Genomic DNA, 12,279 nt, shown 5'->3' on the forward strand with positions numbered 1-12,279 from the left:
CTCTTCTGTTAAATTGGGCTCCAGGTACATCTCATTGCTGTAGTACCTGTCCCCATTCACCCGCACCATGCAGCGGACCATCCCCATCAGCTCCATGACCTGGTGGTCCCGTTCGGCTCCAACTGCCCGGTTGTTGAAGCCGCAGTACCTGTTCCCACACCTCTCGATCAGCTCGCGGAGAGCTTTGTTGTGAGTACAGGACACGTAGTCGTGCAGAGATCTCTCCCCCAGCTCTTCCGCACGGGTGAATATGATGATTGTGTGACTGAAAACATCAGCTCCAAAGACGTCCTGCAGTCTCTCTGCGGCCTTCGCCTTCTCCTGGGTGAATCGGCCCAGCTGGGTCACCAGCAGCAGCGCGTGGGGGCCCGGGGAGGACAGCCTGATGCAGTGGACAATTTCTTGGCACACCTCACTGCTGTCACCTCCGGGGTTGAAAATGTCGGCCGTGTCAACCACCGTGAAGTCCTCGCCATCCCAGTGCCCCTGTGCACTCGCACAGCTCACGGTCACTGGCTGGGTGGACAGCTTGGACTCAAAGACACATTCCCCGAGGAGGGTGTTCCCCGTGGCGCTTTTCCCCTCGCCAGCCTTCCCGGCCAGGATCAGCCTCATCTCCTAGCCCCCGCTGACCCCGGGTAGCACGTGGACTCGCTGGATGGACACGGCCTGGCTGTAGAGACAAAAGCAGACACCCAGGGCTCTGTCAGCAGGCACCCAGATGCTGGAGGCTGCGGGGCTCTGTGTGCCCGCGCTGTGCGAAGGGCTTGTGGGCTGCTGCTGGGTCAGGCTGCGGTGGCACCAGGACAGATGGGGTTGGACAGCAGCGGAAAACAGTAAAAAGCAAAATATAAGCCAGAACTGCGAGGTACTGCAGGGAAACAGAGCAGTGAGGCAGCCTCAGTGTGTGCAGGATCATGGTGGGGGAAGGAAGTGTGGTGGCAGGGACCCTCGGGTGGTGGCAGGGACCCTCGGGGCAGTGACACTCGTGCAGCCAAGGCCCCGCGTGGGGCTGAGCATGGTGCCCAGGGGCTCCCCTGGGCTGGGGCTGTGCCCATGCCAAGCATGGGGAGCGATGAGTGGGGAGAAGGGAAAGAGACCGGAGGGGACAGGGGGAAGAGCCACTTCCCTGCCCCGCTGCCCTGCGACAGGTCCCCAGGCCCCCTCGGAGCCCTCCCTGCCAGCACGGAGCATCGCGGCCCCTGGCCTCCCGCCCGTACCTTCCTGCACGTCCTGCGCTGGCGTTCGCCTTGTCCCCGCGGGATGCTCACAGCCACCAGGAAGTGACAGCGGTGACGGCCGGTGTCAGCCTGGAGAACTGTGCTCATGCCACAAGGGCAGCACCGGCTCCTCCCGCACCAGCCCCCAGCTTGGTTTCGATTCTGTGCAGCCCTGGAGGTGTGGGCAACTCTAACGCTACTTCCTGTAATTCCTGTAATTCCTCCAGAAACAATCCAGCCTCAGAGTTATTTAACTGCCGCGATGATCTGTGCTTAGTTTTCAAGCAGTTCCTGCTGCTGGTGGGACTGGAGGCAGAGCCCTGACAGAAGAAGGGGCAGGAGACGAGGCAGCTGCAGCCTGCACCGCGGTCAGGGGCTGGGTCAGACCCTGCACGCCTCTTAAGTGTTGCAAAGGTTGCAAGTGACAAATTTCCCTGCCAGTACCTTGTACTTCTTTCTCCCCACACTCATGGTGCTCCCTGGCTCCACAGGCACCTGCAGAGCTGGCAGTGACAGCTCCGACCCCTGCTCCCACACCCCCGGGGGCTCCCCGCCACGGGTCAGTGATCACATTAAAGCATGAAACTGCCCAGAAGCGCAGAGCAGCCCGTGTTCCTGAAGGCAGGGAGGTGCGCATGAGAAATGGAGCCTGTGCCTGTGTGCAGCTCCACAGCACGTGAGCCTGGGGTCAGGGCACCTGCAGTGGGACGGCATCTCATCCTGTGTCACGGCATTTCCCTGCCAAAGCTCCTGGTGGTTTCAGATGCTCAGAACTGCTGCCACCAGGGCTATTTCTGCTGTCACGTACGTGTGACCAACCTGTCCCACCTGTCCCTAGGATGCTCTTTGCTCTGGGTCCTACCTCGGTGACGTGGATCCCCGAGAACCTGCGCATGTGGCTTCGATCCCCTGAGAAACAGCAGCAGCACCTGAGGGGCAGCAGGAAGAAGGGCTTTGTCCCTTGGTGTCCCTGACAGGGTCCCTCGGTGTCCCTCCTGGCCCATCACCCTGTGCCCCTTGTCCTTCACCCCTCCACCCCTGTGCCAGGCCAAGGTGGCTCCCCACATCCCATGCCAGCCTTCGGGGACATGAGGTGATCTCAGCCCATGGCAGTGAGGAGAATGTGACCAGTTCTGTCCTCAACCTGCTGCCACCAGAGCTGCTCAGGGATGGGTCCCCTCTGCTGGGTGCTGCTCCCCTCTGCCCGGATGCTCTGCGCTCTCCTGGCAGCACCCTGGACTGCCCCACGGCTCGATGCAGGGGACGAGGGCATTTCCTGGGAGCCACCACCTGGCTCTGGCCCTGCGTGTCCCCAGGTCTGCAGCCGTCCCTGCAATGCCCTGGGCACATCCCTGGCATCGAGCTGGAGACAAAGCAGAAACCGCTCAGCAGCCGCAAGCTTTGTGCTGCAGTTTTGTGCCGAGAGGCACAGCCCATATGGGGACTGCGGTGCTGTTAGAGGGGGAATCAGCTGCTTGCCATATTGTTAAGCAACACAGTGCAATTACATGAGAGAAGTAGTACAGCACAGTGTATTCTAGTTCTACTCTTGCTTCTAGCGCAAGAAGCAGTGGTACAGCCGGACAACTGCCCTCCAACCACCGAGGAATGCCTGCCGCAGAAAGCGCGCAATGCGCCGGACTGTTGCCACGATGAAGTGGCAGATTGAGGACAGAACTGCCATGATGAAGTGGCAGATTGAGGACAGAACTGCCACGATGAAGCGGCAGATTGAGGACAGAACTGCCATGATGAAGTGGTAGATTGAGGACAGAACTGCCACGATGAAGCGGCAGCAGCAGCACAGGCACCACATGTATAGCATGGACCACAGCCCCTGCACACACCGTCTGATCAACCCCAGGACGTCCTTTCCCTGCAGCTGCTGCTCCACTTGCTTCGCGAGGTACTCGCACTTCTCTTCGAAATCCACATCGCTGCAGCTGAGGAGCCGCGTGGCCTGGGAGTAGAGCTTGCTCGTGTAATGGGTGCTCCGGTTCTTCTCCAGCACCTGCTGCACCAGCACCATCAGCTCCTCGACCTGGGCTTCGCGCTCGGCGCCGGCCGCCCGGTTGCTGAAGGCGCAGCACCGTCCCCTGCAGGCCTGCAGCAGTGCCCGCAGGGCGGCGTTGCTGGGGTGCGCCACGTAGTGCTGCAGGGAGCCACCCCCCAGGTCCTCTTTGCGGGTGAAGAGGACGATGGTGTGCCTCGCAGCCTTGCGCCCCAGCACCCGCCACACTTGCTGGGCGGCCTCCTTGTCCTCCTGCGTGAAGCGGCCCAGCTGGGTCACCAGCACCAGCACGTGCGGCCCCGGCGCCGACAGCAGCAGGCAGCGGGCAAGCTCGTAGCAGGACTGGGCGCTGTGCTCTGGTGAGTCAAACATGCCGGGGGTGTCGGTGACCACCACCCTGCGGCCCCGCCAGAGCCGGCTCTCCTGGGCACACGTCCGTGTCATCGCCTGTGGCGCCAGGCGTGACTCGAAGGCCGCCCGCCCCAGGATGGTGTTCCCCGTTGCGCTTTTCCCTGCACCGGTCTTCCCGACGAGTACCAGGCGCAGCTCCATGTGCTCCTGGGTCCCCTGGCCTGCTGGCATCAGTGAGGGGAAAGGCTCAGTGAGAGAGCAGCAGTGTGTAAAGCACTGCCTGGGGTGGGGCATGCATGGAAACAGCCCGGCACAGGGGCACAGAGCTGCCTGTGCCACCCCGGGGATGCTCTTACCTCCCCAGGGATACCCGTGACACCCCAGGGATACCCGCACCATCCCAGGGATGCCTGTCCCCTCTCCACGTGCACGGCACTGCTTGGCACATGCCTGCTCTGTCCCCAAAACCCCCCCACTGGCAGGGAGATTGCCAGGAGAGCCCGGTCCCCGCAGTGCCTGCGGTGGCACGAGTACACTGATCCCCCCTGCGAGGGGGCTCTGGGGCAGCGCAGTGCCCGGCCCTTGCACCCTTACCGTGATCCTCCCAGGAGCCGCTCGCCATCGTGCTCTGCCGCAGTGTCAGTGCAGGAAGGGTGATGCCAGAGCTGGGTCACAGGCTGCAGGGGGACAGAGAGCAAACACACGTGCAGGGTGAAGGCTTTCCCGCTGGGCTTGGGGGATAAGGGCGCTGGCAGGCTGTGACCAAGCCCTTGAGAAGGCCGAGCCTGCAGCGCCAGCCCAGCCAGCAGCAGGCTTAGCCATGCACCATTCGCCTGTAGGTGAGCAACGCCGGCTGCTCCCGATCCCTGCGTTCAGAAGCAGCCCCCCAGGGACCTGCTGCACGGTTTCTGCGCTGCTGAGCTGTGACTCTGGAGCCGTGCAGCGCACTGGGGAGCAAACCCAGTGAGCACCAAGCCCCTGCAACCTACCCACGGCTCCGGGTGCAGCAGTGTCCCTGGGCAGGAGGTGCCCGTGCTCGGCCCCAGCTTTTAGTTTGGGGCTGCGGGGGCGGGAGCTGAGTGCAGCAGGGCTGGGCGCAAGGTTCACGGGGCGGGGGCTCTGCAAGGACAGCCCAGAAACACTCGTGGGGGGCACGGAGCTGTGGGGGGCGGTTTGCTGCATGCTCTGCGGGGCACACCCAGCCCCAGCTGCAAACACCGAGGGTCCGGCTCTGCTCCTGGGCTGCCTCCCCTCGGCCCCACGGTGACCTCTCAAAAAGCACTGGGAAAGCTCGGTCTGTGCAAATGAGGGAACGCATGGCCTGGAAATAAACCTCAGCGGTCATGAGGTTGACGAGACGATGAGGTGCAGCCTCCTGCCAGAGGAGTTTTGGTCTGATGCTCGTACAAACACAGCCGGAGGCTCCCTTTTCCACCCAGGCTGTGGTGTGTGAGGCCGCAGTCTCCTGAGCTGGGGACGTTTTGTGGCACAGCACAAACCGGTGTTCAACCCCTGCCCGGCCCCTCTGCTAAGCCCAGGTCCCTCGCAGGACGCAGGGAGCCCCCTCCTCCAGCCCCTGCATATCACAGCCCCAGCACGCTGCTCGTGCTTTGGACCAAGGCACTCGAGCACCGCGTTGTGCTCGGGGCCGTCCATACAGGGCGGCAAGTCCGGACCCCTGTGGGTGCCCGGGCACCCACCGCCCATGGCTCTGCGGTTCCCTGTGGCTGTGCAGTCCCCGTGGCACCGCGGTGTGCCTGTCTGCTCACCATCACCCGTGGGCACGCTGCCCCGCAGCTCCCCTGGATCTGCTGCTGTGCTTGGGCTGCGCGCCTCCTTCACGTCCCCTTCCTGCTCCCCAGCCCCCTCCTGGGACGCTTTTACTTTCGGTCTGTCCGCGAACCTCCCGTGCTCCTGCTTCAGGCACCTCCTCGCCCCCCTCCTCATCCCCGCAGGGGCTCGGGCACTCTTCCACTCTTCCTCCCCATCCTCTTCCTCTCGGCCGCACGTCCCCAGCCCGGCCAGCTCGGGATGCCCGCGGGGCTGCCCCTGGCTGCTGGGGGGTCCGCACGGTGTCTGCTGGGGGGTCTGGGGGGTCCTAGGCCAGAGCTGCCGTGCCATAGCCATGGGGCAGCCACCACCAGGGTCCAGCGTCGCCCAGGGGTGCTCCAGCACGGGGGGCACCGCTCCGGGACGCACGGCGCAGCCCCGGTCCCGTTCCCGTGTTCGCCCACTGACCGGAGTCCAACCCGCAGACCCCGGTGCCGCCCGGTCCCGGTCCCCCGGCGGTTCCCTGACCTGCTTGGCTCCGGTACCCGCCGGTCCCCCAAAGCCGCCGGGACCGGGACCGGCGCCCGGGTGCGCAGCAGCGGCCGCGGAGCTCCCGGAGTGGAGCCGCGACCTCCTGCGTCGGTGCGGGGAACGGCACCGGGAGCCGGGCACCGGGGGTCGGGGACACCGGGGGTCGGGGATACCGGCGCTGGGACCTGGGGTCACCGGGACATTGCGGCACTGCGTGTCCCCGGGGGCACTGGGGGCACTGGGACACGGGGATCTGTGACAGGGATATGGGGCTGGAGACATTGGGGCATGGGGACACCGGGTGTCAGGGACATGGGGACCTGGGGGCATCAGGACACAGGGATCTGTGACACAGGGACATGGGGACTGGGGATGCTGGGACACGAGGACACTGGGAGTCAGGGACATGGGGACCTGGGGACATTGAGACACCGGGACCTGTGACACAGGGACATTGGGAATGGGGACATTGGGACACAGGGACCTATGACACAGGGACATGGAGACCAGGGATATACGGACATGGGGACACCGGGTGTCAGGGCCATGGGGACCTGGGAACACTGGGGCACAGGGACCTGTGACATAGGGACTTGGGGACTGGGGACATCACTACACCAGGTGTCAGGGACCTGGGGACCTGGGGACACTGAGACACAGGGACCTGTGACACAGGGACAATGGGAATGGGGACACTGTGACAGTGGGACAGGGGGGCACTGGGACACCGGGTGTCAGGAACCTCTGGCCGCAGGGAGCAGCGCCATGGCAGCGGCTGCCCAGCCAGCAGCTCGGGGAGGTGGAGGAGAGCTCCTGACATCTCGGGAACGTGGCCAGAGGGACCCCAAAGGCTTCAGCCTCTGAAGCCCGGGGACACCCAAGGACAAGCACAAGAGCCAGAGGCTGCCAAGGCAAGGCTTGAAATTAAAGCCTGAGGAGCAAAGCTCCATTTCTGGCCAGAACCTGGCTCCCCTGGGGCTCCGGCAGAGCCCTGCCATGTCCATCACTTCTCAGGCACCTCGGAGGTCGCAGCGGTGCTGCACACCCAGCATGCGTGCTCTGAGAGCACAGGTAAGAAAGGAGAAAAAATACCCAAACCCTGCTACACTACAGGCGCTGGGAGAGAGGAGAGAGACCCAACCCTGCAGCCCCCAGGGGAGTGCAGCAGGAGGCAGGAGGTGCTCCAGGCACGCAGCAGCAGTTCCCCTGTGGGGGAACCTGCAGGGCACAGCCAGCCCCAGCTGCAAACACCGAGGGTCCAGCAAACAGGCTTTTCCCGTAAATGTGCTGAGTTCCCACTGCACTATTGCACGAAGCAGGACTAAGGGCAACGCCCTGAGACAATTGCACAGCGCTGCTGATGCCCCAAGCATGAGCGGCGTGGAGCAGCCCTGCTTCCCCCAACCATGGCCCTGGGCTCTTACAGGATGATGTCCCCCAGCGTCCCACCTTTGCAGCCCTGGGGTTCGGTACCCACATGGCCCCAGGCGCGCAGCAGCCCCGAGCACACAGCAGCCCTGGAGAATGCTGCTCCCGGTGCCCTGCAGCACACCCTGCATGCAGGACAAGCTCCCAGGGTGGGCGCGGGGGTGGCCAGGGGCTTCCGGCACCACAACAACATCATGCACAGGGGTACTGGGACAGCGAGGACTTCACGGTGGTTGACACGGCTGACATTTTCAACCCCGGATGTGACAGCAGTGAGATGCGCCAAGAAATTATCCGCTGCATCAGGCTGTCCTCTCCGGGCCCCCACGCGCTGCTGCTGGTGACCCAGCTGGGCCGATTCACCCAGGAGAAGGTGAAGGCCGCAGAGAGACTGCAGGACATCTTTGGAGCTGATGTTTTCAGGCACACAATTGTCATATTCACCCGTGCGGAAGAGCTCGTGGGGGGGTTGCTGCAAGATTATGTGAAGTATTCCAAAAACAGGGCTCTCTGCGAGCTGATTGAGAGATGCGGGAATAGGTACTGCGGCTTCAACAACTGGGCAGTTGGAGCCGAACGGGACCACCAGGTCATGGAGCTGATGGGGATGGTCCGCTGCATGGTGTGGGTGAATGGGGACTGGTACTACAGCAATGAGATGTACCTGGAGCCCAATTTAACAGAAGAGAAGGTGGCGTATCACATGGCGAGGTACAGAGTAGGCATGGTGAAGAGGGAGAGGGAGAAGAGTGGGATGAAGAGTGAAGAGGGAGCTGAAGGACAGCTCTCCTGGCTTGTGGGCTGATTGTCCTTATCATTATTGTGATCACCCTGGGTATCCTTATCACACAGCTGTGATGAATCCCAGCACCACAGAGCCACTGAACGCCTGGGGCTGGAGGCCCCTCTGCACCCTGCGTGTTCTGTCCCTGCCCAGGCAGGGTCCCCAGCGCCGGCTGCCCAGGACCGTGTCCACTGGGTGTTGGACATCTCCGGGGATGGAGACGCCAGCACCACTCTGGGCAGCCTGTGCCAGCGCTCAGACACCCGCACAGCAAAAAAAGACTTTCCTGATGTCTCAGCGGGCGTCCTTGTGCCTCCAGCAGTGCCCATACTCTTGTGTCCAGACTCTGGGCACCCCACCAGGCGTTCACACACACAGGAACCCCCAAGCCCTCTTCCCCAGGCTGTGCAGCCCCAGCTCCCAGCCTCTGCCCATCTTGCAGATGACTCCTTGTCCTGGTGCATTGGAACCAACTTTCCTTTGGAAAGAGAAGAGGAATTGTCTATTTTTATTGAGCTTCCCTTTAATCAGTTATCATATATGTAGTACAGGATAAAAAATATGTTTAACTTTTAACCTAGGCTCCCTTTGTTCAGGGACAGAATGCTCCTTCTGGGAGAAACCAAGGAAAGTTGCCAATAGCAAGTAGCCTGAGGTTGTGCTTAGGTGACGTGTGGCCATCAATGGATAAAGGGGTTAGGATGCTTCATCGGGGAACACCACCAAGGACCCCAAAGAAAGGAAGACATGCGCAGACGGGTCCTAAAAGGAGCCATTAAGAAGGATGTCACATGAGCACAAAACTCAGGTAGATTAGAATGAATTTGTATTAGATCGCTAGAATAGTCATGAATTTCATGTCTCCATGTAGCCAGGAAGTCGACATCGGCTGTGCTTGATCTGTGGAAACTGCACCGAGCTCTGAGGCCTGAATAAAAGCAATCTCTCTCCTGAGTGCGTGCGAATTGGCTTATTGCACACCGGGTGAAGGATCATAGAGTCATAGAATGGTTGGGGTTGGGAGGGACCTTAAAGATCATCCAACTCTACCCCCCTGAAACAGACAAGGCTGCCTACCACCAGATGAGGTTGGCCAAGGCCCATCCAGCCCAGCCTTGAACACCTCCAGGGATGGGGCATCCACAGCTTCTCTTGGCAGCCTGTGCCAGTGCCTCACTACACTGACAGTGAAGCGTTTCCTCCTGATGTCTAGCCTGAAACTATTTTCTTTTAGTTTAAGACCATTCCCCCTTGTCCACCACCACCCCAGGTCCTTCTCCTCAGGGCTGCTCTCAATCCACTCCCCACCCAACCTGTATTTGTGCTTGGAATTTCCTCAGCCCAGATTAAGGACTTTGCACTTGGCCTCGTTGAACCTCATGAGGCCCGTACAGGCCCACTTCTCAAGCCTGTCCAGATCCCTTGGGATGGCATCCCTTCCCTCCAGTGTGGGGGCACAGTGTCAAATGCTTTGCACAAGTCCAGGCAGATGATGTCATTTGCTCTTCCCCAGTCATCAGTGCTGCAACCCTGTCATGGGAGGCCACCAGATTTGCCAGGCATGATATGCCGGATCTGCTCCATGATCTTGCCAGGCATAGAGGTGAGACTGACTGGCCTGTGGTTAACCAGGTCTTCCTTTTTCCTCTTTAAAAATGTGGGTTTTCTTTCCCCTCTTCCACTTAGTGGGAAGTTCACCAGACTGCCATGACTTCTCAACTGTGATGGGCAGTGGCTTAGCAACTCCATCCAGTCTCGGGGCGTGGGGCTGCTCCGCGCCGCTCGTGCTTGGGGCAGCAGCAGCACCCTGGAATTTGCTCAGCGCGGTGCTTTTAGTCCCTCTCCCTGGAATAGGGCGGTGGGAGCTCAGCGCATTTACAGGAAAGGCCAGTTTGGCAGAGCTCTGGAGTCTGCAGGCTGCAGAGAGGAGGGTAAGGACACGGGCTGAAGGACACAGGGCCCTTCCGCAGGTGGCTGTGCAAGCGGGGGTTTGCTGCTCACTCTGTGGATGCCTCTGAGCCACGGAGCACCCGCCCCGCCTGCAAACACGCTGGGGCTGCGAGCCCGGGGCTGCAGGTCCCCCAGACAGGCTTTTCCCGTAAATGTGCTGAGCTCCGGGCAGTGCAGAGGGTGAAACTCAGAGCAACGGGAGGCAAAGGTAACCTGAGCTTGGCTCCCCACTTCCTCTGCCCTGCAGAAGCACTAGGGCTGATTTCCTGAAAAGGGCTGGAGCTGTGCACACACCACACCTCTGCGCGCCTGCACAGGCTTTGGGCAGCCCCTCTTCAGGCCGGTTTTGCTGATTACAAAGCCCTTTCTCGCCATCCCTGCCCACCCCGTCCTCACCAGGCTGAATGTCCCTGCCTTCCCCCTGCTCCCAGTTCAAGGTTCCCCTCACCAGCGTTGAGGCTCGTGTGCTACGGTGAGGAAGAGGAGCACTTGGAAATGCTTCTTGAGCGCTGGCAGAGCAGGGTCCCCTCCTGCAGGCACAGAGGGGTGCGAGGGTGGGAGTCCCGTGCAATCCCACAGCAAGGGCCGTGGCTCAGGGATGGGACCCGCACCGTGGAGGCACCTGATGTCCCCTGCATGGTCGCAGCCCCCATCCTGCGCCTCCTCGCCCAGTCCTGATTAACACCTTCATTATCAGTCTGGGAGATGCAGTATCATAGAATCATAGAACCATTGAATATGCGGAGTTGGATGGGACCAAAGCCCTTTCTTGCCATGTCTGACAGTGGTGTCCAAATGCGGTTTGGACACCACATCCCTGGGCAGCCTGTCCCAGTGCCCGACCACCTCTGGGTGCAGACCCTTTCCCTAACCCCCAGCCTGACCCTCCCCTGTCCCAGCTCCATGCCGTTCCCTCTGGTCCTGGCGCTGTCCCCAGAGAGCAGAGCTCAGCGCCTGCCCCTCTGCTCCCCTTGTGAGGAAGCTGAAGGCCATGATGAGGTCTCTCCTCATCTCCTCTTCTCCAAGAGGATAACAGTGTTTGCTTTGGGCTGAACAAACAAAGCAACTTCAGCCGCACCTCATATGCCTTGCCCTCTACACCCCTGACATCTTTGTAGCTCTCCTATGGACACTCTGTAATAGTTTCATGTCCGTTTCATACTGTGGTGTCTGGAACCACACGCACTTCACAGAATCACAGAACTGTAGGGGTTGGAAGGGACCTCAAGAGATCATCGGGTCCAACCCCCCTGCCAAAGCAGGTTCCTTAGAGCAGGTTGCCCAGGTGGGCGTCCAGATGGGCCTTGAATGTCTCCAGAGAAGGAGACTCCACAACCTCCCTGGGCAGCCTTTGAGATACTTCGAGTCCTGCACCTGGGAAGAAACAACCCGAAGTATCAGTATAGGCTGGGGGATGACCTGCTGGAGAGTAGCCCTGAGGAGAAGGACATGGGGTGCTGGTGGGCCACAAACTAGCCATGCCCTGGGCTGCAGCAGCAGCAGCATAACCAGCAGGGTGAGGGAGGGGATTGTCCCCCTGAGCCCCGCTCTCATGAGACCCCCCCAGGCACTGCCTTCGCTGTGGGCCCCCAGCACCGGGACGTGGAGCTGCTGGGGTGAGTCCAGAGGAGGCCACGGGGATGCTCGGAGGCTGGAGCAGCTCTGCTGTGAGGAGAGGCCGAGGGGCTTGGGGTTGCTCAGCCTGGAGAAGAGAAGGCCCAGGGGAGACCTCACAGCGGCCTTCAGGGCCTGCAGGGGGTGCAGGAGGGCTCGGGAGGGACTCTTGGGTGGCAGGGTGTAGGGATAGGATAGCCCTGAGCGGTGAGCAGGGTCCGTAACAGCCCCTGACTATGATGCAGGTGGCAGCTGCCTCATCTCCTGCCCCTGCTCCAGCTCTGGGCGCTCCCTGGAGCGATTGCACCAAGAGAAACTGGTTCAAAATTAAACACTGAAACCTAAATTTTGAGATCCCTTCCAACCCAAACCATTGTAGGATTCACTCTGTGATTCATCTGGCCAGAAGTGCCATGCTGCCAGGTGCATTCTGTTTCTCATGTGTGGACACTGGTGTTATATATGGAGCGGTAATTTGTGTCGAGAAAATGGTTGATATTAATACAGAAGGGGGAGATTTTGGAATGTGGCCATGGGGGTTGGAAAACCCTGTGTCTGAGATAACATTAGACTCTTAACGACGAGGCCATCAGGAATATAAAAGAGTTTAGAGGGAATAA

The 12,279-nt window shown here is 60.9% G+C and overlaps 3 protein-coding genes across 16 annotated transcripts in view; 2 read left to right on the forward strand and 1 right to left on the reverse strand.

Moving 5' to 3' along the window:
- LOC137852042 (uncharacterized) overlaps nucleotides 1-12,279 on the forward strand; it is a 75,855-nt gene that overhangs the window by 40,298 nt on the left and 23,278 nt on the right. Inside the window, exons 9-10 of the mRNA XM_068673289.1 lie at nucleotides 25-480; nucleotides 2,780-2,979. Of these exons, the coding sequence (XP_068529390.1) occupies nucleotides 25-480; nucleotides 2,780-2,979 (656 nt within the window). The remainder of the gene's footprint in view (nucleotides 1-24; nucleotides 481-2,779; nucleotides 2,980-12,279) is intronic.
- The window catches only part of LOC137851948 (GTPase IMAP family member 2-like), a 66,796-nt gene continuing 54,910 nt past the window's right edge, over nucleotides 394-12,279 (reverse strand). The window contains exons 1-5 of one of the 14 annotated variants that reach the window (XM_068673102.1): nucleotides 5,352-5,491; nucleotides 4,177-4,259; nucleotides 3,068-3,806; nucleotides 2,083-2,149; nucleotides 394-673 (exon numbers count right to left, since the gene is read on the reverse strand). In XM_068673102.1, the coding sequence (XP_068529203.1) occupies nucleotides 536-673; nucleotides 2,083-2,149; nucleotides 3,068-3,806; nucleotides 4,177-4,204 (972 nt within the window). In that variant the 5' untranslated portion in view covers nucleotides 4,205-4,259; nucleotides 5,352-5,491 and the 3' untranslated portion in view covers nucleotides 394-535. The other 13 variants (XM_068673103.1, XM_068673101.1, XM_068673097.1 and 10 more) reach the window with 13 other exon arrangements.
- On the forward strand, nucleotides 7,008-9,049 carry LOC137851958 (GTPase IMAP family member 6-like). Its single transcript, XM_068673121.1, has one exon. It carries the CDS (start codon nucleotides 7,361-7,363, stop codon nucleotides 8,114-8,116), a length of 756 nt encoding a protein of 251 aa, XP_068529222.1. The 5' UTR covers nucleotides 7,008-7,360; the 3' UTR covers nucleotides 8,117-9,049.

The sequence above is a fragment of the Anas acuta genome, chromosome 2 (genome assembly GCF_963932015.1).
Source record: "Anas acuta chromosome 2, bAnaAcu1.1, whole genome shotgun sequence".
NCBI classification, from domain to species: domain Eukaryota; kingdom Metazoa; phylum Chordata; class Aves; order Anseriformes; family Anatidae; genus Anas; species Anas acuta.

Bases quoted from the DNA above. Each gene is read 5' to 3' on its own strand.
- LOC137851958 (XM_068673121.1), top strand. From the start codon at position 7,361: ATGGCCCCAGGCGCGCAGCAGCCCCGAGCACACAGCAGCCCTGGAGAA.